This window comes from Elephas maximus, chromosome 18, assembly GCF_024166365.1.
Source record: "Elephas maximus indicus isolate mEleMax1 chromosome 18, mEleMax1 primary haplotype, whole genome shotgun sequence".
NCBI classification, from domain to species: Eukaryota; Metazoa; Chordata; class Mammalia; order Proboscidea; family Elephantidae; genus Elephas; species Elephas maximus.
The window spans coordinates 14,376,889-14,401,016 of NC_064836.1; the positions used below are offsets into that span (position 1 = coordinate 14,376,889).

A 24,128-nucleotide genomic window follows, 5' to 3' on the forward strand; every position below is an offset into this window, starting at 1 on the left:
CGTCCCGGAGACTCCCTCCTCCTTGCATTTAGGGAACCTCTCTCTTCTCGTGTATGACTCGAGAATGCAGAGCCAGCTGCCCTGGAATAGCAGTGCTCAATTCTAGCTGGGGTTTTTTCTTTTTTACATTTAAAATGTGAGGTCCGCTTAGTGAAACAACTTATCAAGACAGGCTAATGAATCTCCTTTCTTGGAAATATCATTACTGAGTACTTACAAAGCTCTGAGCACTGGGCAGTTTATTTTGAGGAGAAATAGCTTTTAGATACACCTGGGAAAGTGTTTCAGGTTTCAAAAATCCTGAAAAACATTTTATAATCCATGCTTGCCTGTAATGAGAATATAATAAAACAATTATTTCCATCAAGTTTGTACTACTTTTTGTGGTAGCAGATTTTTCTTCTCAATTTGTTTTTGTGTTGATGAACATTCAGTTGAATCTGCCAAGAAAAAGAAACAAGGTATAAAAACTGGAAAAAATCACGTTGCCGTCAAGTGGATTCCGACTCATAGTGACCCTACAGGCCAGAGTAGAGCTGCTCCATAGGGTTTCCAAGGAGCAGCAGGTGGATGCAAACTGCCGACCTTTTGGTTAGCAGCCATGCTCTTAACCACTGCTCCACCGGGGCTCCATAAAAATTAGAAAGAGGAGAGATTATTGTAATTATAAATAATATAATTATTTACATGGACTACAAAGAGAATCAAGTGAAAATATTTAAATTAAACTTTTAATTTTGAGACAATCGTAGATTCACAAGGAGCCCTGGTGGCATACTGATTAAGTGCTTGGCTGCTAACGGAAAAGTCAGCAGTTTGAACCCACCAGCCACTCTGCAGGAAGAAGATGTGGCGATCTGCTTCCATGAAGGTTACAGCCTTGGAAACCCTGAGGGGCAGTTCTATTCTGTCCTACAGGATCGCTTCGAATTGGAATCCGGTCAATTCAATGGCAGTGGTGTGATGGGTAGATTCAAATGTATTTGTAAGGAGCAATACAGAGATCCTTTGTATGTTTTGCTGAGATTCCCCCTCATGATAATGCCTCGTAAAACTGTAGTACGGTATCACAAGCAGGATATTAACATTGACACAGTCAAGATACAGAGCATTTCCATCACCACAAAGATCCCTCGATTGCCCTTTTATAGCCACACCTATTTCCTCCGGCCACCCCCATCCTTAACCTGGACAAACAGTATTCTCCATTGCTATAATTTTGTTATTCAAGAATGTTATATAAGTGGAATCACACAGTATGTAACATTTTATGATAGGCTTTTTTCACTCTGTGTAATTCCCTGGAGATTCATCTAGTTGATAATTTCTTCCTTTTTATTGCTGAGTGGTAGTCCATCGTACGGACGTACCAGTTTGTTTAACCATCCACCCACTGAAGAACACCTGGCTTGTTTCTAGTTTTTGGCTACTATGAGTAAAGTAAAGTTGCTGTCAACATTCATGTACAGGTTTTTGTGTGAACATAATCATCATCTCTCTGGGGTAAATGCTCACAAATGTACTTGCTGGATCATATGGTCGTTGCACTTTTAGTTATTTAAGAAATTGCTGAACTGTTTTCTAGAGCGGCTGTACCATTTCACAGTCCCACCAGTAAGACATGAGTGATTCAGTTTCTCTGCGTCCTCTTCAGAATTTAGCGTTGTCACTGTTTTTCACCTTAGCCAATCTGGCGGTGCATAGTGCTATCTCACTGTTTGGGGTTTTTTTTAATGGCTGGTGATGTTGAACATCGTTTCCTGTGCTTACTCACCATACCTAATGCCTGTGTTCTGAGTGCATGGTCTACATTTTGACTGTTGAGGTTTAAGGGTTTTCATACATTATAGATACTGGGTTTTTGTCATATGAGTGGTTTCTCCCACTCTTCCTCCTCTTAACAGGGTCTTTCACAGAGCAAAAGTTTTTAATTTTGATAAGTGCAGTTCATCAGTTTTTCCTTTTTTTAGTAGGGCTTTTTGTGTTAAGTCTAAGAATTCTTTGCCTAGCCCCAGATCACGAAGACTTTCTTCTTTTTTTTTCCTACAAGTTTTATAGTTTTACATTTTGCATGTAAGTCCGCTATTTGTTTTGACTTAATTTGTATTAGACATACATTGAGGTTCTTTTTTTGTTTTGTTTTTTGGTGTTTGGGTGTTCAGTTGCTCCAGCACCATTTGTCAAAAAGGCTATCTTTCCTCAAATTACTTTTGCATCTTTCAAAAACTAAGTTGGGCATATCTGTGTGAGTCTGCTTGTAGGTTTTCTGTTCTCTTCCATTGACCTATGTGTCTGTTCCTCCAATAGTACCATAAGCTCCTGATTACTGTAGCTATACAATTCTTGAAACCAGGTAGACTGATTTTTCCCACTTTATTCTTCTTTTGTCAAAATTGTTTAACTATTCTGGTTTCTTTGTCTTTCCATATACATTTTAGAATGATCTTGTTTATATCTACCAAAAATCTCTTTTTTTTAAGGACATGTATTGTTTTATGATGTTGGTTAACAACCCCACAACATGTCAACACTCTCCCTTCTCAACCTTGGGTTCCCTATTACCAGCTTTCCTGTCCCCTCCTGCCTTCTAGTCCTTGCCCCTGGGCTGGTGTGCCCCTTTAGTCTCATTTTGTTTTGTGGGCCTGTCTAATCTTTAAGTGAAGGGTGAACCTGAGGAGTGACTTCATTACTGAGGGAAAAGGGTATCTGGGGGCCATACTCTCGGGGTTTCTCCAGTCTCTGTCAGGCCAGTAAGTCTGGTCTTTTTTTGTGAGTTAGAATTTTGTCCTACATTTTTCTCCAGCTCTGTCTGTTACCCTCTGTTATGATCCCTGTTAGAGCAGTCAGTGGTGGCAGCCGGGCACCACCTAGTTGTACTGGACTCAGTCTGGTGGAGGCCGTGGTAGTTGTGGTCCATTAGTCCTTTGGACTAATCTTCTGCAAAAAAAATCTTGCTGAGATTTTAATAGGCATAGCGTTAAGTCAGTATATCCATTTAGGGAGAATTTACATCTTTTACTATGTTGGATCTTCCAATCCATGAACAGAGTGTCTATTTCTTTAGATTTTGGTTTCTTTCATCAGGGTTGGAAACCCTGGTGGTGTAATGGTTAAGTCCTATGGCTGCTAACCAAAAGGTCGGCAGTTTGAATCCACCAGGCGCTCCTTGGAAACTCTGTGGGGTGGTTCTACTCGCTATGAGTCAGAATCGACTTGATGGCAACAAGTTTGGTTTTTTTTTTTTTGTCATCAGTGTTATGTAGTTCTGAGCATACAAGTCTTATACATGTTTTGTTAGTTTTACATCTATTTTTTTTAAAGAGATTGTAAATGGTATTTTATTTTTAGTGTCCATGTTTTCATTGCTTGTATATAGAAATACAATTAATTTGTGTATGCTTATCTTATATCCTCTGATCTTGATGAAGTCACTTATTAGTTCTAGGAGTTTATTTTTTTGTAGATTTCTTGTGATTTTTTATGTAGACAGTCATGTTGTCTGCAGATAGGAACAGTTTTATTTCTTCCTTCCTGACTTGTATGCCTTTTGTTTCCTTTTTTGTCTTTCTGCATTGACCAGAACTTCCAGTGCTGTGCTGAGTAAGAGCAGTGAGAGCAGACATCCTCGCCTTGTCGCTCACTCAGAGGGAAAGCGTTCGGTCTTTCACCGTCAAGTATAATGTTGGATGTAGGTTTTTTTGTAGGTCTTTTATTTTTATCAAGTTGAGGAAGTTTCTCTCAATTCTTATTTTTCTGAGAGTTTTTATCATGTATGAGTGTTGTGTTTTGTCAAAAGCCTTTTCTGCATTGATTGATATAACTGTGACTTTGTTTTTCTTTAGCTGGTTTATATAGTAGATTACATTGATTGATTTTAGAATATTGAATCAGCCTTTCATCCCTGGAAAAAACCCCACTTGATCATGGTATGTAATTTTTTAATATAGTGTTCTTTTTTTAATAATTGCTTATATATATATAGTTTCTCATATATTAGCGTTTGCTAATATTTTGTTTTAGATTTTCATGTACGTGTTCATGAGAAATATTGGTCTGTAGTTTTGTTGTTGTTTCTACTGTCTGTGTCTGGTTCTGGTAGCAGGGTTACACTAGCTTCAAACAATGAATTGCAAAGTGTTCTCTTTTATTTTCTGAAGAAATTGTGTAGAATTGGTGTTAATTCTTTTTTAAATGTTGGGTAGAATTCTTCAAGTGAAACCATCTGGGCCTTGAGATTTCTTCTTTGGGAGTTTTAAAATTATGAGTTCGGTTTCCTTAATAATTATAGGGCTATCCAAATTATCTAGTATGTACTGGAAGCTGTGGTAGTTTGTGTTTTTCAAGGAATTGGTTCATTTTATCCAAGTTTTTAAAATTTGTGTGTGTAGAACTGTTATCCTTATTATCCTTTTGATGTCTATAGGGTCTGCAGTGACATCCTCTGTTTCATTCCTGATACTGGTAATTGTGTTTTCTCTCTTTTTTCTTTTTCACTCTTGTTAGAGATTCGTTAATTTTATTGATCTTGTAAAGAACCAGCTCTTTGTTTTATTAATTTTCTTTATTTTTTTTCTATTTCATTTATTTTTGCTCCTTATTATTTCCTTTCTTCTGTTTGCTTTGTATTTGTTTTGTTCTTTTTCTAGGTTCTTGAGGTAGGAGCTTAGATTATTGGTTTGAGACTTGTCCTCTTTTCTAGTATATCTACTTAGAATAATAATAAATTCCCTCAGTATGCTTTAGCTGTGTCCCACAGATTTTGATATGTTGTGTTTTAATTTTCATTCAGCTCAATGTATTTTTTATTTCCCTTGAGACTTTCTCATTGAACCATAGATTATTTAGAAAAATAGAACTCAATATAGTGGGATTAAAAATTAATATTCAGTAATCTTAAGATAGGTTAATAAAAGATTAAATGCATAGTAATAAACATAATAAAAACCGTGCATGAGCTATATGATAAAGCTTTAAAATGCAAGTGAAAGACTCCAAGAAAATGTGAACAAATTAAAAGGCATATCACGTTCTGGACTATGGAAACTCAGCATCATAAATATGTCAAACCTTTCTAAATTAACTTATAATTTTAATGTGATTCCAATAAAAAATACCATTCAGATTTTTTAAAAAGGATTAGAGGATCTGATTCTGGAGTTCATGTGAAAAAATAAACAAATAAGAGTAAATAGGAAAATTCTTTAAAAAATAATGAAATGTATTATAGAGCTATAGTAGTTAAAATGGTGTGGTACCAGCACATGAAGTGATAAAGAGATGAGTGGAAGAAAAAGTCCAGAAATAGACCCAAGCACATAAGGGAATTTAGTGTACGATGAAGGTGACATTTCAAATCAGAGAGTAAAAACTGAATTCTTAAATAAATGGTAATGGGACAGCCATCTTATATGTTTATAAAGTTAGAACCCTCTCTAACATGATATCAGAATAAGTTCCAGGTGGATAAAAGATTGAAACATAAAAAAATTAAGCCATAAAAATGCTGTCAGAAAACCTGGGAACATTTAAAATAATCTTCAAAGGTGAAGGCCTAAGTATGACATGAAACACAGATCAAAGAAAAGATTCATTCAAATGTGAAAAAAAAATGCATGGCAAAAATCCATAAATAAAGTCAGGATACAAACAATGATATGGATATTATATAATTCTATGATGGTTCAGGAAACCCTGGTGGCGTAGTGGTTAAGTGCTACGGCTGCTAACCGAAGGGTCAGCAGTTCGAATCCGCCAGGCACTCCTTGGAAACTCTATGGGACAGTTCTACTCTGTCCTGTAGTGTCGCTATGAGTCGGAATCGACTGGACAGCACTGGGTTTGGTTATGAGGATTCAGTGGTAGAATTCTTACCTTCCATGTGGGAGACATGGGTTCAAGTCCTGGCCAATGAACTTCAGGCACAGCCACTGCCCATCTGACAGGGAGGCTTGCATGTTGCTATGATGCTGAACAAGTTTCAGTGAAGCTTCCAGACTTAAGACAGACTAGGAAGAAAGGACTGGTGATCTGCTTCTGAAATATAACCAGTGAAAGCCCTATGGATCACAGCAGTCCCATCGGCAACCGGTCATTGGGATGGCACTGGACTGGGCAGCGTTTTATTCTGTTGTGCGTGGGTTGCCGTGAGTCTGGGCTGATTCAATGGCAGCTAACAACAACGTCATAGCAAAGAGGTAATTTCCCTAATAAGTGAAGACTGTCTTCAGACTGATAAGAACAAACCAATACCCAGTAGAAAATGGGCAAAGAATAGAAACAATTCAAAGAAAATGAAAATGCTCAACCTCACTCATAAAACAAGAACCACAAAAAAGATAGCATTTTCTGCACATTAAATTGTCAAAGATCAATAATAATAATAACAGCCTGTTGGAGAGGGTGTGGGAGACAGGAACTTTCGTAATTGCTGCTAGGAGTGTCACTTGTCACAGCCATCATGGAGAGCAATTTGGCCATATTCCCTTTGACCCAGAAATTCATCCAAAAATATATCCTTTAAATAGTCTCGAAAATGTAAGAAATAATATTTATCCAGAAATAGCTATTGCAGCAATTTTCAATATCCAATTATTACCAACAGCCTAAATGTCTATCAGCAGAGAATTGAGTAGATAAACAATGGCACGTTCATGCAATGGAATGCTATCCAGCTGCCCATACTAATAAGGCAGTTTCATATGAACTATATAGAAAGATAACTAAGATTTGTTAATTGAAAAAAAAAAACAAGGTAGAGGAAAAATACGTGTAGTATGCTATGATTTGTTTGAAAAGTATATTTATGTATGCATAGACTACTTCTGGAAGGACACACAGGGAACTGGTAACAGTGGATGGCCAGGGAAAGGCTGAGGGGGCTGGAGCACTGGGGCAGCATAGGAAGGAGACTGACGTGTCACTGTATACAGTGTGTACTCTTGTATCTTTTGAGTTTTATATCATGTGAAAGCCAGTAAAAAGAAAAAAGTTGCCATCAGCTCTGACTCATGGCAACCCCGTGTGTGTTAGAGTAGAGCTGTGCCCATAGGGTTTTCAGTGGCTGAGTTTTTGGAAGTAGATTGCCAGGCCTTTCTTATGAGCTGCCCCTGGGTGCACTCATACGTCCAGCCTTTCGGTTAGCAGCCAAGTGGTTTAACCATTTACACCACCCAGGGACTTGGCATTCTCTGAAGGAATTACCTACTCAAAAAATAAATAAAATAATTTAAAACTTTTTTAACTGAAGAACCTGGATGCAGAGACAGACTCAAAATGAGTCTTTGTTCCCTGAGCACAGACTAAATATCAAGGGGGAAGAAACACGAGCCAGGGAGTAAGGAGGATTTGATTTTGTACTTCTTCACAAACGTGCATTTATAGAATCATAGAACTCTAAGGTGAGGAAGTATTAGAGATTTCCCCCAGACAGCTTTTACTTTGTGGCAGAGGGGAAGACAATCTGGGATAAAGCTTTCCTGAAGAGAAATTGGAAATAATCCCCAGATTGACGTTGAGACACGAAGGCCAAGGGAGAGCAGCTTTCAGAGCTGTTCAGCAACTCCAGACATGCTCCTTCCCACCATCTCTCTGACATGCTTTCCCCCTCTTTGGCTAAGAGGCACTTTCCACTGCCCCCTGCCCTTCCTTTCTGTCCTCCATCCCAGCAGGTGCCTACTGCCTGGGCACCTTGCCTGACCTTCTAAGATCTGGGGGCCACGCCCGAGGCACCCAGCAAACTGGCACTGGTCTCCACCCATCAGAGAACTCTTGCAGCCTGCGGGATATCAGGTGTCTTCTTGATCCCTGTTCCTCTCCAGAGCATCAGGTGTCTTTACCGGCCGGGACCATCCCATCCCCGGGTCAGATGGAGAAGTATTTCCTGGGTTCTAGGTCTCACCTCTTACTTAACTCCGACATTCTATGAACGCTGATAAAAATATTGATGGCGATTATAATCCTACTCATCTTTAAGGGCTCTCTGTCTGTCTGTCTATATATCTGTCCATTTATCTTCAAATCACAGATCTCATTTGATCCTCACAACAACTCCACAGGGCATATCTGATCTCCAGTTTTCCAATAGTAAAATATTTGTGGAGTCCCTGGGTGGCAGAAACAGTTAAGCACTCAGCTACTAGCTGAAAGGTTGGTGGTTTGAACCTACGCAGAGGCCCCTTGGAAGACAGAACTAGTGATGTGCCTCCAAAAGGTCACAGCGTTGAAAACCCTGTGAAGCAGTTCTACTCTGTACACATGGGGTTGCCATGAGTCAGAACCAACAACGACAAAATATGAAGGTGTGTTTTCCACGCACTTTCCCATGTATTATCTCATATGGGCAATGACAGTTTTATTTACCCAGATTTACAAATGAGGACACTGAAGAGGCAACTGTGTACTAGTGCACTTTTCGCAAGAAGACGACGGGAGTTTAAACCCTGACAATAGATTTTTTTTACAGCTGCAGTATTTCCTCTGGTGTGAAGGGGGGATAATATTTCTATTGCCCATCTTACTGGATTGGTGTTAGGTTTAAATGACTATTGTTCAAAAGAGTTTCAAGAATTCGCATTCTAATGATTTCCCATTTCTGGACTTGTTCCCTCATTTAAAGTTTTTTTTTTTTTTTTTAATGTTTAAACCTATCCAGGAGCCAAAAGAGGAGGCAATAATAGAAGGGACATGATGTCCGTCACCCTCGTCGACAATCATCAGGGCAGGCCGGTCTTGCTGCAGCCACAGCTCTACCCACTCCCCCCTGTCTTTGCCTTTATTAACCAGCTGTCGTCAGGGTAATGGGCTAATTCCCTAACATCCTCCACAGGCGACTAAGGGTTATTTTGTGTTGCTTTAAAGATCCATAAATTTATATACACTTGGTATGTTCCCATGTGTTGCAGTTGTCACACTTGTGGATGCTCAGCCTGACGAGGGAAACTTCCTCAGGCTGACTCCTGAGTCCTTTCGGCCTGACTCTTTGGTATTTTGTTTGCCTTTCGGAGTGACAAGAAGCTGTGGGCTCATCTCGTACTTTCGCTGCCTCTGATTTAGACGCAGCCATTTCTCCAAGGAAGTCTGACCCTTTGGAGGGAATAATATTTAGAGTCTGTAATCTGATTGCTGGGAGTGCTCAGGCTTTCAGTGGACAGAGCAGGAAGTGTGTGTGTGTGTCGAAGACAAAATATATCATGAATTCATACTGATATTCCCAATTCAGAGTCAGAGCTGCAGAACCTCATCAGTCTGACATCTGTCTCCTTTTAAAAAAAAATTATTTATTTATTTTTTTAGCCAGAGAAAAATCTTGTTTCTCAGCAACACCAATATTATTACTCATTTGATTTATCCCAGAATACACATATAAAATACAATAATAATAACAAAGTGCCATCAACCATATGATTATTGAAGACTTGAAGACAGGTGAGAATTTTTTTTTTTGGCAGTTCTTTTTATCTTTAAAAGTTTTTCTTTCTAAGGATATGCAGTCAAATGACTGCGCTTTTATTTCTCTGTGTGTAGTTATGCCAACCAGCTGGACACATTAATGGGTTTCATTTTATTTTCATTTTTAGGGATTGCTTTTAAAATTTTTATTTGCATTTTATAATTATGTAAAACGTGTGTATGTTCCAAAGCAAATCCACAAAACACGGAATATTCAAAGTCCACTTCTATCCCCGATCCCTCCATCTTATTCCTCCCTCCTATCAGCCTTTACAATTTATTTTATGGTTGATCTTTTTATTTTCTTTTTAAAAATATAAGTAAATACATATGTTTGCATCCTCCCCCCTCCCTTTCTAGATAAGTGGTGGCACATTGTACACACTTTTTCCTGTCATTTTTTAATTCGGTAATACACCTGGAGATCATAACATAGGCATATAGTGCATACTTAGAGTAGCTTTCTAGATCTGGCATTGCTGGGGCAAAGGGTAAATGCATAGTTATCTTGATAGATATTGCTACATTCCCCTACACAAGGATGGATTCTGCCATTTCCAGTAGATACTTTGTAATGTTAGAGCAAATGATGAAATGAGATGCATTATCTGTGCTGAGAAAGGTTAAACAATTGCCCACAAAGAATGGACCTGGGGCTTCAGCCCCCCAAGTGCCACCTGATGGCCAGTGTTGTGACTCTCTGCACACACCTTCTCTCTGTTTATCAGGCGAAGAAACTGAGACACACGGGAAAGTGACCTACACTAAATGATACAACGGGCTATGTCTCCTGGCCCTAAAATTAGATTGCTTTTCAATGTGTTGTGGGTTTATTTATAAGGAACTCAGTTTACCTATCTGTGAATGAGGAAGAAAAACATAGTAGGTCTTCTAAGGAAATTCAGAAAATTAATGAGATGATTACAGGTAAATTCTCCCTTGGGTGTAGGAGAAACTGAGAGGTGGCTTGACTTCTTTAGGTCAACAGGGAATCAGCATTTAGGTAATGGTGGCAGGGCACTGGGCAGTCATCTAACAGATGAGGCCGATGACACCCCACCCCAGCATCCAACATGTTTGGGCACCTGGGGACTCTGCCTGTTTCTGCAGAGTGCTCTGAACCTGGTTGGACAGAAATGCTGTTGTGCTGTGCAAGACTTGACAAATGGGTGTGGGCCAAGATGTGGTTTCCCCAGTGAACAAGCAAGCTGCGAACCTCAAAGCCTTTTCTTTCCTGGAGTGACCCTGAGGTTCTCCTTTGTGCTTGCTTTGAGACAGGTTGATTGATTTATGTGCCATTTGGGACGCTGGAGTTTTCCTTCCCACTGCAGACTGGAGCGGAGCCTCCTCTGGTGTTGCAAGAAGGAGGCTGAATGAGGCAGAGAAGGTGAGTGGGGTGTGGGCCTGGGGCAGGTGTTCAGGAGTAGGTGGGCGATGAGTGAAAGCCTCATGTTTGCCTCTAGTACCTTCTCTCTGGTGAGAGCAGCCTCTTTTCCTGGCCCCAGGAATCTCTGATGGGAGGGCTCCTTCCTTCTCCCCAGAGAGGGAAGCCCAGAGTCATCACAGAGCCAGGTCTCAAGGCTGTGCCATGCAAGGAGGCTGGTGTGCGGGGAGCGTCAGCTTCTTCTTCCCCAGCAGATGCGGTCAGCCGGCATTGAAGTTGCCATTGTTCTGAATGTCCACTTTAATTGAAAAAGTGGGAAACTGCTTGGTTTATGACCTGCTTCTCCCCTTAGCCTGGGCCCCCATGACCTGCGAGCCTCTATGTGACAGCTCTGGCATATGGGGGGCAGCCTGAGAACTCTGCCTCCCAGCAGAGCTTTGGACTCGGCAGATGGACAGTTGTCCAGGGCGCACTAAGCGGCCGAGGCCAACAGCAGGGAAGCCACACCCTGTGTCCAGGGTCTGCATTGTTCCATTCTGGATTAGAATTTCCTGCTGCTTCCAGCAACTTCTGCTTTGGTCTCAGGCCAGGGGCGTGTCTAAGGGGCAGTGCTAACAGAGGAGTGATTGGCAGCTGATCACAGGCTAGCCTGACCTGGAGGCCAGAACAGAGAAAGGTGTCCTTATTCTTTGACTTTGGGCATCTCTGCTGCATTTCAATTGGTCTCTCACTCCTGCTCCCCTCTAGGTATCTTCTGGTGCCTCAGAAAGAGTTGGGGGCTGGGGCTGGGGCAGGCGAGGAGAAGTAGGAGCAGAGCCTACTGACGACATGGCTTTTGGACCTGGACAAACTTTAAAACGGGCTTTGGATCTGAAAATCCCAGCTCCACTTGTTTTGTGACCTTAGGAAAGTTTCTTAACCTCTGCGGGCTTCATATGGTACCAGTGGCTGTCCAGTCCATGCTGACTCATGGTGACCCCATGTGTGTCAGAGTAATACTGTGCTCCATAGGGTTTTCAATGGCTGCTTTTTTGGAAGATTGCTAGGCCTCTCTTCTGAGGTGCCTCTGGGTGGACTCAAACCTCCAACCTTTCGGTTAGCAGCCAAGCCTGTTTGTACCACCCAGGGACTGCCCTAGCATATAGTACTTGTTCAATAAATCGAAGTTATTACCACTATTTCTCATATGGACAGCAGTTCAGATATAGTTGTTTCATGAAGGTAGTTTCTATGTGGGCCCTTTCAGGCTGGGCCTTGCCTTCTCCAAACAGTATCAGGTTGCAGGGAGCGCCTGGGAAATCCATCTGGCTGCAGGGCTTTTTCACACGTTGTTGTTACTAAGGATTGAACTTGAATATACTGACTGGCAGTGAGTGGTAGGTGAGGGGACAAGGGAAGGCTTTGATTTTTCTCTCCATGGAGGACTGTCATTGCATAAGTGGCATGCCAGTGAGGTAGCCTGGGAGCAGACACCCAGGTTTCCAGAGGAACAGGGGTTTAGTCCAGCTCTGGCACTTTTCACACACCCTCCCTATGCTCTATCCCTGTCCCCCAGAGCCCTTCCACAGCCCTCTCTGGGCACGTGCACCCTGGGCTGCCCAACCAGATCCCAGCTTTAGGGTCCTGGGAGCCCCTGCCATCTCCAGTGATAGCATCATGGCCCAACAGTAGCCCTGGTTGGTATCAAGTCACGCCCTCCTCCGTCCTGCCTGGTACAGAGCAGGCTTGCTCCACGTTGCACCTCTGGACACTTCTGAGCTAGTCAGCAACCCCTAACAGTGGTTCGGAGCTTGATTCTTTTTCTAACGTGTCCACATGCACTAATTGCATCACTTACCTTCCATGACAATTCTGTGATGTGAGCAAAGCTGGTGTCATCATCCCCATTTGATTGATGAATAAACTAAGGCTCCGAGAAGTTACTTTCCCCAAGATCCACAAACCTAGCTAGCCAGCGAGCCCATGTTAGAAGTTAAAAAAAAAAAAAAAAAAGAAGCCTTAAATTCAGGGCTCTTTTCTTTCCATGTCACCAGACTGCTTCCTCCAGTCCCAGGCACCCCCACATCATGAAGGGGAAATACCTGTCAAAGGACCGTCAGATTCCCGTAAAAAGAAAGAGGAGAGAGAAAGAGTGCAGGTGACACACAAAAGCAGGGCAGACGGCTGTTGGGGGAACAGTAAGCTCTGCCAGAAGGGAAGCTGATCCAGGCTTCTTGAGATGGTGATAATAATCTTGATAGCCAGCACCTGAGTACATCCCAGGCACCAAGCGCTGTGCTCTGTACTTGACGTATATTCTGCATTTAATCCCGCTCCTGACAGCTCTAGGAAGTAGGGCCCATTATTACCCAGAAGCACAGAAAGGTTGAGGAACTTGTCAAAGGCCCACATCTAAGGACAGCCCAGCACCTGGGTTTGAATTCAGACAGTCCAGGTCTGGGATGCGCCCTGACGGTTTGCGGTTAGAGTGGGCTCTCAGGGAGGCTGGTTCCAAGTTTCGCTGGGAGGCACATGGCTGTTCCTGGGCGTGCCTCCAGCCAGGTTCCAGGTGTAAATCTCATTTTGTAGCTCCACCTTGCAGCCTGAGTCCTCTGTGTCTCTGTCCTCCATCCCCCTGGCTCTTCTCCCTTTGTTCCAGCCACTGCCATCTGGAGCTGCCCCAGGCATCTGCTCCTATGAGCACACTCCCTCCTCCTCCGGCTCCAGGGCGAGGCACCTTCCTGATTCCTACTTATCTCTCCCCTCCCCTCCCCTCCCAGCCCTCACCACCTGCTTTACTCACTGGCTTCACCAGGTCACTCCGTGCAGACACCTGCCTCTGACGCAAGACAGAGAAAGTACCCAGCATCCCCAGGTCCCCCATTTCCCAAATGGTTCCATCTGGTTAATTGCACTTGCACAGCTAAGCCCCTCTGCCTGCCAGTGAGAAGCTGGGCCCTCTCTCTCCATAAAGACAGCACTAATGCAGGCTCAGTCAGGACACACAGCTGTGGATTGATGGGGGCACAGAGCTTCGTCAGGAACTGTCCATTTTGCTTCTTGCCTTCCTCCCTCCGCCAAAACTGATTCCAGGCTACTGAGGCAGCAGCCAGGCTGCTGCCTTTTCCTGTGACTGCTGAGATCCGCAGGGGCAGGTGTGGGGACATGGGTGGCAGCAACAAATGCTGTTCCCCTCCACAGCTTGTGCCGTCTACCTACACAGTCACGGCCAGACCCCGCTCAGCACTTTTCTGCTGCGCCACTAAGCCCATCCTTTTACAGGAAGCTGGGTTCTTTGGTTTGAGACGGCGTGTTGCCCTCTGGGTTTCTTTTTCTAATAAGAGAACCACAGACTATAGCCAAAGGAAGCCCTTTCTACTTGCCAGTATATGATCTTGCTCGGGGTATAAGGCGTAAAACTTGCCTTACACTGGAGCCAACAGCATCTTTGGTGTACGTACTCATAGCTGCCAGCACTTTTAGCAAGACTCCTAGACAAATGGTGCATTTTATAACTCAGGGAAGAAAACCTCACCCTGTGTGTTGCCTCTCCCTTTTTCCCCCCTCCCCTCCTCCAGACCTCCTGCATTCTCACATCTCCTGCCTGTGCAAGCCTGGCAGGGTGGCCGTTGGATCCAGACTGATGTCTGCATTGGATGTAAATGCAGAGGGCTGAAAGAAGGGAGCAAGGCACAGACGCTCCTCCCTCCTGCTGGCTCTGTCCTTTCCTTTCTATGTCCCCCTGACCGTGCATCAGGCAAGAATTTTAAAAGTGCAACTGGGGAATGCTATCCCTGGAATATCAGCAGCTGAGCCAGTATTAACAGCAGAATGGGAGTCACCTAGAAGAGCTGACCCAGCTCCCTCTCTGGAGCTGACTCCAGTGCTTATCAGCCAGAAGCAATTAACATCATAGGCCATGGGGCACTGGTGGAAGAAGCTGGCATGAGTAAAGGGTAGGTGTCTCAAGGAGTGCTGAGTGCATTGGTTAAGTAGACCATGGAAAGGGAAGGGAGAGGGGAGTCCACAGGTGCTTTGGCTGGCCTGGGATCTTGCAGGAGCCTCTTCTCTCTGGTCCAATTCAGCTTGTATAGAAAAGGAGTTACTGTTTACGTTTGGAGCCAATGTATGGTTATCTGCATGGGCATCGTCTACTTTATGGATTCAAAAGCCCAGCTTGTCCAAAACCATGTAGCAAAGCAGTACACCAGCTGTAACTTGGAGGAAAGGAGAAAAGAGCCAAGGGTTTTTGAATGCCAAGTATGGGCCAGGCCTGGGGTGAGATGCGGAAGAGATACAGTAGCTCATTTGATCCATTTAATCATCTTCACAGCAACCTTATAATAAGGAGGTGCAGTTATCTCACTCTTTAAGATAAGAAAACTGTGACTAGGAAAGAGAGTAAACAAATTGCTGAAGACCACGTAGCAGGTAAAAGGCTGAGGTAGGAGTAAAACTCAGGTGCACATGGCCTGAGTCCATATCCTTTCCTGTACCAGAGTGATTATACATTGCGTGAAGCTCTTGAAGCTAAATCTTTGAGCCCATGTCTGGTGGTTTTCCCCTGGTGTGAAGGGTTTCCTAGCTAATTCATTGTTCGCCACCTTTTATTAAGCCCAGCCCTGCTCTGCATAGAGCTGGAACTTGCCTCTGTGAAGGACACGGGAAAAAACACAAGACACTGCCCTTGCCCTCCAGAAGCTTGTGGTCTGGTTAAGGTGCTAAAGGTCATCTCGCTTTCCCCCAGGTTTCTTCTGTAATCTTGCTCCCCTTTATTCCCTTGCCTGAGCTCAACCTGTGCTTTTCAAATGACTTTTCAACCTTGGTCTGTTGAAGCCAGGTTTAGAATCCCGAAATAGAGAGTAGGGGAAAAAAAAACCACTGCCATTGAGTCAATTCTGACTCATAGCAACCCTACAGGACAGAGTAGAACTGCCCCATAGAGTTTCCAAGGAGCGCCTAGTGGATTTGAACTGCCGACCTTTTGGTTAGCAGCTGTAGCTCTTAACCAGTACACCACCAGGGTTTCCAATAGAGGGCAGAGTAAGCAGTATATCATGAGTGAAGTTGTGAGCAGACGGGTCCAGATGGAAGGTCCTCAGATGGACAGTGGCCTGGACTCCAAATGGACACGCCACTCAGGGAGCCTGGGAAGCCACTGAGCAATGCTTGGGGTGAGGAAGCTGGAGGACATAATGATGGATGGCGGGGGGCGCGGTGGGGAGGATGCACAGCTGTCCTTTACGAAGAGCAGAAAAGCGGTTTCAGGCGATTCCAGAGGCACCTTACCTTCATACAATGCAATTTACTAAAAAAGGGCAAATTTGGAGACAGGGACTAGAAAGTTTGTGACTTACTCAAGGTGACATACAAGAACTTAGCCCCAGGCCTTTTAAAAATAATATTCAATTTACTACAGTGAAAAATCCCCAAACCTAATTATTCCTTAAGATTTTCTTTTTTTTTTTTCCTTCCTTAAACTTTTAATTTCAACGGACAAATTTCACAATTCTGTTTGTAAATGTAGTAAATTTTAAGTCACTTGTTTGATCCCCCTTATAAATTTAGTTAATTAAATTCCTTTAAACATTTGAAACTATATATATAAATTTAATAATTTGTTCCTTTTTGAAGTATCACAGTTTTCTGTCAAACAAAGCCTTCCAAATCCTTAAATCATTCTTTTTTTACATCAATGTTTTAATAACAGCTTTACTGAGATATAATTCATATACCATACAATTCACATGTTTGAAGCATACAACTCAACGATTTTTTGTTTGTATATCCAGAGTTGGGCATTCATCACTAAAATCAATTTTAGAACATTTCCTTACTTTCCCCCGCAAAATGTACCCATTAGCAGTCACTTCCCTTCCCCCCTCCCTCTAGCCTCCAAACCCATTGCCACTGAGTCGATTCCAACTCATAGTGACCCTATAGGACAGAGTAGAATCGCCCCTTAGAGTTTCCAAGGAGCGCCTGGCGAATTCGAACTGCTGACCCTTTGGTTAGCAGCCTTAGCACTTAACCACCATCCCACCAGGGTTTCCCCCTCTAGCCTAGACAACCACTAATCTTTCTGCTTCTACAGATTTGCCCCTTCCTGACATTTCATGTCCATAGAATCATAAAATATGTGGTCTTTTGTTTGCAGCTTATTTCACTTAGTGTGTTTTCAAGGTTCACCCCCGCTGTAGCATGTATCAGAACTTCATTCCTTTTTATTGTCACATCATATTCCACCATATGGATATGCGAGGAGCCCTGGTGGTACAGTGGTTAAGAGCTTGGCTGCTAACCAAAGCAGTTTGAATGGAAACCCTATGGGGCAGTTCTGTTCTGTCTTATAGGCTTGCTGTGAGTCGGAACCAACTCATCAGCACTGGGTTTGGTTTGGGTTTTGATATGCCACATTTTGTTTATCCATTCATCAGCTGATGAGCATTTAGGTTGTTCCGGCTTTTTGGCTATTGTGAATGAGTGGCTCTTTATGGACAAGTTTTTATGTGGACATGCGTTTTTAAATTTCTTCGGTATATACCTAAGAGTAGAATTGCAAGAGTTCAGCTGCTAACCAAAAGGTCCTTGGAAACCCTATGGGGCAGTTCTACTCTGTCCTATAGGGTCACTATGACTTGGAATTGACTTGGCGGCAACAGGTTTGGTTTTTGTTTGAGGCTTTTTTTTTTTTTTTGGTGTGGTCATTGTCGTCATCATCTAGAGCTGCTATTACAGAAATAACACAAGTGGATGGCTTTAACAAAGGTAAGTTTCTTTCTCCATAGTAAAGCAGGCTGAAAGTCTAAATTCAGGGTGTCAGCTCCAGGAGAAGGCTTTCTCTTTCTGTCAGCCTTCTCATCAATCTTCCCCCAGATTAGGAGCTTTTCTACACAGGAACCCCGGGTTCAAAGGACCCACTCTGCTCTCAGCACACCCCAGGGAAACTCCCTTTGCATTGGATCAGGGAGGTGACCTGGATAAAGTTTTACAATCCCACCCTAATTCTTTTTAACGTAAAATTACAATCACAAAATGGAGGACAACCACATAGTACTGGGAATCATGGCCTAAGCAAGTTGGCAAATATTTTGAGGGGACACAATTCAATCCATGAAAGTCATTCTATGTCTAACTTTCTGAGGAGCTCTAGGGCTTCTAATCCTAATCCCAAGGCTCCCTTTCAGGCCTCTACCATCATCTTTCCTGCGGGGGGGCCCTCACTCTTACTCTTCCCAAATCTTGGGCCCCCACTCTTGGAGACCTCTCACCCACGATTATCCTACAGTCCCTCCCCCAACTTTCCTCTGAGCCACTTCCCTTTAATGGCAGGCCCTGGAGAGGCAGCTGCTGTCGGTGCCTGGGGGTGCCTTCTCCACGGCTTGGGGAGGGGGGTGGGGAGCTTCACACATCTCTCTCCCCAGCTGTGAATACAGATGTGTGTCTAATTGCTGTGAAAACCTTCTCCCTGAGGGTAGAAGACAGCCAAGGCAAGTGAGAAGCTGAGTTCCTGCACTGTGGAGAGGTGAGGAGCTTCCTCATTCCCCTCTCCCTCTCAGACCTTTCCTGGTGTCACTTTGGTTTCTGCAGTGATTCAGATGAGGCAGGCCACGTGTACACACCCAAGCAGGCCCTTTAACATATTAACTTCGTTTCCTTTACCACCTGTTTTACCTGCTAACCTCTATATAAAGTAGACTAACCTCAGTTAACCACTAGCAAGGCCAGTGAGTGGAGCCTGAATAAAAGAAATTAACAGAAATCCACAAACCTCATTTAAATCAGCCCTTAACAACGTGTTTGATCAGCTAACCAGCAGCTACGCAGACTACCTTTAAGAGTTCTTTCCATTCCACCTGTGTTTCTGAGGCCTTCCCCTCAGGGGATGATGAGTAAGCAGTAATGAGAAAATGCACAGCCCCCAAAGAACCTTAGAAACCTGGCTGGATTGTAGCATCTGTGACTTCCTTCCTCCTGTACCCAGGGATTGCCCAGTGGCCAGTGCGGTAGGGCCATCAGCAGGGCTGTGGGCCCAGGTCACCTGTGCGCTTTGGGCTTCCTTGCTCTGCCAGGCAAGGATGTGCCACGGCTTCAATTGGCCTTGAGTCAGAGAGACAGTGTGAGGCAGCAACCCCACTTCCTCCGTATATGGGGACTTAGGTACAGGGATGTGCGCTGCACCATTGTTGTGGCAGAGAGGGAAGGGACAGCCTAAAGGTCCACCACTAAAAAAAAAAAAAAAAAAAGGTCCACCACTGGCAGATGCTAAATTTCTGGAGAGCCGTGTGATTTGGTTATGAAAGGAGTGCCTAGGTCTCTGTGTCCAAGCTACAGGCTTAATGTCCCAACCAGCCATGACACGGTCGTGAGACGGGTGCACCTCCTACCCTGGAAGTGGCTGCACCCTATTGATGGGTACAGCCTTCTGGAGGTGGGAGGCTCCAGACCCTCTGGTGGCTTAAGACTAACACCAAAAAAAAAAAAAAAAAAAAAACCAAACCCGTTGCCATCAAGTTGATTCTGATTCATAGCTACCCTATAGGACAGAGTAGAACTGCCCCATAGGGTTCCCAAGGAGCGCCTGGTGGATTTGAACTGCTGACTTTTTTTGGTTAGCAGCCATAGCTCTTAACCACTATGTCACCAGGGTTTCCAAGACTAACACAAACAAAAAAACCAAACCCATTGCCTTCGAGTCGATTCCGAGACTAACACAATGCCCCATAAAGTGCTTTGTGTGTCTCTAGAGAGCTGAGAATGAACACTATACTCATGGAGGTAACCTTAAGGGGAAAACAGACCTGGCTCTTCCTTGACTCTTCCTTCCCATCCTCTCCCTCACTCTCCCCCAAGGCAATAAATGCTGAAATGGTTCAGGTTTCAACTATAGATTAGTCCTGGCTATTTTGAACAGCTGTTTGTCAGCCAAATCCCTAATCCTAAACCCAGGTGTCCCCACAATCACACACCTGATGCCATCCCCCCCCCCCCCCCCCGCCGCCAGTCCCCATGACCTCTGTGAACTTGGCTGGGGCCAGGAGAGGACGAGCACTGCCTGCTGAGTGCCCTGCTGCCAAGCAGATCGCTATGAGTGGTTAAACACACAGCCCCCTTCACTCCTCCCAGATCGCTTCCCCCTACCCCACAATGAAAGGGAGCCAAGCATGAAAGGCAGCCACCTCGCAGATGGAGACCACCCCCCTCCAACCCGCAGAAATGAGGAGGGGGAAGGGGAGAGCTGCCTCCCGTGTTTCTTTGGCTATTTGAAAATCCTAGAAGACAACTGGTTGGACCCCACACAGGCAGGCAGGCAGGCGGGCAGGCGGGCGGGGAAGCTGTGTCTCCTCCTGGGTGTGGGGAGGTGCAGAGATCTAGCTAGAAGCAGGCTGGTGAGTACTTTCCCAGACTGTCAAGTTCTTGAGCCCCAGAGGCTTTGGGCTCTTAAGCCCCTCCAGTAGGGGAAGTGGGAGAATTGTGTGGGAAGGCGGACATTTGTGGAAGACGCTTTGTTTGAGGTAAAGAAGGGGATATGATGAAATGTAATTCTTTGTCAGGGGCTCTCTGAGGAGGAGAAGTCAGGGGATTCCTCCCTGTTGCTTTCCTTCCTAACCTTGTCTTCCACCAAAGATCCCTCTGCCTCTCTCCTCACTGTCTCTTTGGGACAAGCTGACCATCATCAATAGGTGGCACTTGGTGTTTCCTGGGAAACCCACCCCTCGGCCTTCGGATGCCTGTGAGCTGGAGGGAGTGGAGCGTGCTGGGGTCACCATCTGTGGCAGCGTTCCTCCCTGGTACTAGAGAGACGGAAGAGGGGAGGTGGTGGGGGTCAGTCCCACTGGTGAAGGTGGGCCGCAGCACCCAGTACAGCTAAGCGGGAGCCCTCAGGGTAGGAGTCAGGGAGAGACTGGGAATGGTGTGATAGCAGCTGAGAGCACATTTTGAAAGTCTGTCTGTGGGACGGAGAAGACGGTGGCATTGAAGACAACCCTGCCTGAGCTCAGACATTAGAAAGCTCTGAGAGGCAGTTAGGGAGATTTTAGGAAACAGGAGATGAGTGTGTGCTGAGCAGGCCAGGGTCTGCTCCCGAGGAGGCTGGATAGATAGTAGGATATTGCTGTTATTTTTGTTACTCAGGTTTATACAGTGAACAACTGATCTATCATATATTATCTGATAACAAGGACATGTATCAATTAACGATCTATAATGTATTGTACTGATTCATTGCTGGGAGAAGATCTCCCAGGAATACAAAGTAAGGTTCACTAATCTCACGGATGTCAGTTATTCTGTGCTCACTTTCTATGAGCTCAGGAAGTTTAGGGCTGATGTGGGAGACAGACGGGCCCCACAAGGCAGAGGAAGTGGTCCCTGGAAGGGAACATGGTGACCCCCTGAGGGACGTGCACAAGGGGAATTGTAGCCTACTTTCCCTGGGGAAGCTGGGAGAGGGCCCTGGAGGAGAGGGGTGCTCAGGGCCTTGGCTTTTGAAGAAGGGGATTTTCCCAAAAGGAAAGGAAGGGAATGGCATTTCTGGCCTCAGCACAAGTGGGAGCAAAGATGGAGGGCGCACAGAAAGCACGGGCCTGTTCGGGGAGTGGTGCCTGGCCTGAGGGCCAGACTGTAGATGAGTGTGTGTGCAATATGTGCACACAGTGTGTGTTTGCAGTGTGTGTGCACAGCATGTGTGCGATGTGTGTGGTGGGTGTGTGCAGAGTGTATGTAGTGTGTGCAGTCTGCGTGCAGAGCATGTGTGTGCAAGTGTGTGTAGTGTGTACAAAGTATGCGTGTGCAGTGTGTGTGTAGTGTGTGTGCAGAGCATGTGTGCAGAGACTGTGCAGTGTGTGCAGTGTTGTGGAGTGTGTGCAGTGTGTGTAGTGTGTGCAGTGTGTGTGTAATGTGTGCAGAGTGTGTGTGCAGTGTGTGTAGAGTGTGTGTGCAGTGTGTGTAGTGTGTGCAAAGTGTGTGTGTGCAGTGTGTGTGTGCAGTGTGTATAGTGTGTGTGCAGATGTGTGTGTACTGTGTGTATAATGTGTGTGCAGTTGTGTGTGTGCAGAGTGTGTGTGTGCAGTGTCTGTGTGTGCAGTGTGTGTGTAGTGTGTGTGCAGGGTGTGTGAGCCAAAAGTGTGTGCCGTGTATATGTGCAGAACATATGTGCAGTGTATTGCAGATTGTGTGTGCAGAGTATGTATGGAGTGTGTGTGCAGAGATTGTGTGCAGAGTGACAGAGTGTGTGTGTGCAGAGACTGTGGAAGAAGAGGCCGCAGAGGGCGCGGGAGCCACACAATGGAGGAGCCTGAGTGTTGCTTTACAATGTGGATTTCTTCCCTTAGGCCAGCCTGAATATTTTTTCTGCCAAGACAAATGTGATAGAGGATGTTCACGGGCAAGACACACAGTGGCTCTTTCTCTGTTCTCCGGGGGGCGGCGGGGGGGGGAAACAGAATGTGAGTGAGAGTGCGGTTATTATAGTGCTGACTGGAGCCGCTCTAATTTATCTTCGTGTACATGTCATTTACAAACTTTATTGGTTTGTATTAGGAATGAATTGTTATTGTCATTTGTTAGGTGCTGTCGATTCGGTTCCGACTCATAGCAACCCTGTGTACAACAGAACAAAACACGGTCCAGTCCTGCACCATCCTCACCGTCTTTGCTATGTTTGAGCCCATTGTTGTAGCCACTCTGTCAATCCATCTCGTTGAGGGTCTTCCTCTTTTTTGCCAACCCTCTACTTTACCAAATATAATGTCCCTCTCCAGGGATTGGTCTCTCTTAATAACACATCTAAAGTATGTGAGACGAGTCTCGTCATCCTCTCTTCTGAGGAGCATTTTGGCTGTACTTCTTCCAGGACAGACTTGTTCATTCTTCTGGCAGTCTGTGGTGTATTCAATATTCTGCTCCAACACCGTAATTCAAAGGCATCAATTTTCTTTGGTCTTCCATATTCATTGTCCAGCTTGTGCATGCATCGGAGGCAATTGAAAATACCATGGCTTGGGTCAGGTGCACCTTGGTCCTCAAACTGACATCTTTCTTTTTAAAAGAGGTCTTTTTTTTTTTTTTTTTGCAGCAGATTCACCCAGTGTGATATGTTATTTGATTTCTTGACTGCTGCTTCCATGAGTGCTGATTGTGGATCCAAGTAAAATGAAATCTTTGACAACTTCAATCTTTTCTCCATTTATCATGATGTTGCTTATTGGTCTAGTTGTGAGGATTTTGGTTTTCTTTATGTTGAGGCGTAATCCATACTGAAAGCTGTAGTCTTTGCGCTTCATCAATAAGTGCTTCAAGTCTTCTTGGCTTTCAGCAAACAAGGTTGTGTCATCTGCATAACACAGGGTATTAACGATCTGCATAACACAGGTTGTTAACGAGGCTTCCTCCAGTCCTGATGCCTTGTATCTTACATTTAATTCCTCGGTTGCATCTAAGAGGGCCTGCCTGCCCACAGGTAACCCTCCACCCGGTGTGGGATAACTGCAGATTTCCTGTGTACCTGCACACGTGGCCCTTCCCTATTCCTTATTTCAATGCGCTTCTATTTCCTCTTTTATTCTAGCTCCTGCCTCTGACTCCTGAATGCGTTGCTTCCTGGCAGCTATGGTAAAAAGCCCTGATGCTTTTTTTTTTTTTCAATCCAGCGCAGAATGGCAGAGTTTTATGTTGGTTCTCTTGGGCTTTTATTATCTCCCTGTTCCCCCACAATACCCTGTGGCAGTGATGTGTAAATGTACTCCTTAGTTGGCTCTGGTAGTAATATTTTAGTCACCTGATTAGTTTATTCTGAGAACTGATTGCTGGCATGTGGCCATGGTAGCACTGAGCTGTTTTAATCTGGGTATTGATTTAGGAGCTCAGCCTGTACCACTGTTTTATTCACAGCTCTTTGGTATTTCAAGCTCAACTCAGTTCCAAGCTCAGCCCAGCCACAACAAGATTTATTCTGCCTTCTGTATTCTTGATGCCAGTCACTAGCGTCACCCTGATCCAATTTAACAACCTAGAAACCTTGATGCCATCCTTCTTCTTGCTGTCCATGGTCAGTCAGCCATCAAAGCCTGTTTACTCTCCTACCAGACGCAGCACCCGAATCTCAGGAAAGCCTTGGAGACCATGGAGCCACCCTTCTGTCTCCCTCTGTCACCCTCCCATAGGACACCTGTAGATCTGGGAGAGGCAGAGTGGAGTGAGGTGGAGAAGAGGTGAGGTCTAAGGCACCATACCCTAGCCTTCACCCCCAGAGCAGACAGGATGCTATAGAGAGAGAGTGGCCTGCAGCCCAGCCTCAGACCAGCTGCCCTGGTGGGCA

The 24,128-nt window shown here is 44.6% G+C and overlaps 1 protein-coding gene across 10 annotated transcripts in view; it reads left to right on the top strand.

Moving 5' to 3' along the window:
- NFASC (neurofascin) overlaps window positions 1–24,128 on the top strand; it is a 255,690-nt gene that overhangs the window by 134,983 nt on the left and 96,579 nt on the right. For 9 of the 10 annotated variants that reach the window (XM_049857968.1, XM_049857958.1, XM_049857963.1 and 6 more), the window contains exon 2: window positions 10,726–10,834. The exons of the other annotated variant lie outside the window; for it this stretch is intronic. In XM_049857968.1, the coding sequence (XP_049713925.1) occupies window positions 10,726–10,834 (109 nt within the window). The remainder of the gene's footprint in view (window positions 1–10,725; window positions 10,835–24,128) is intronic. 10 annotated transcript variants of the gene reach the window in all.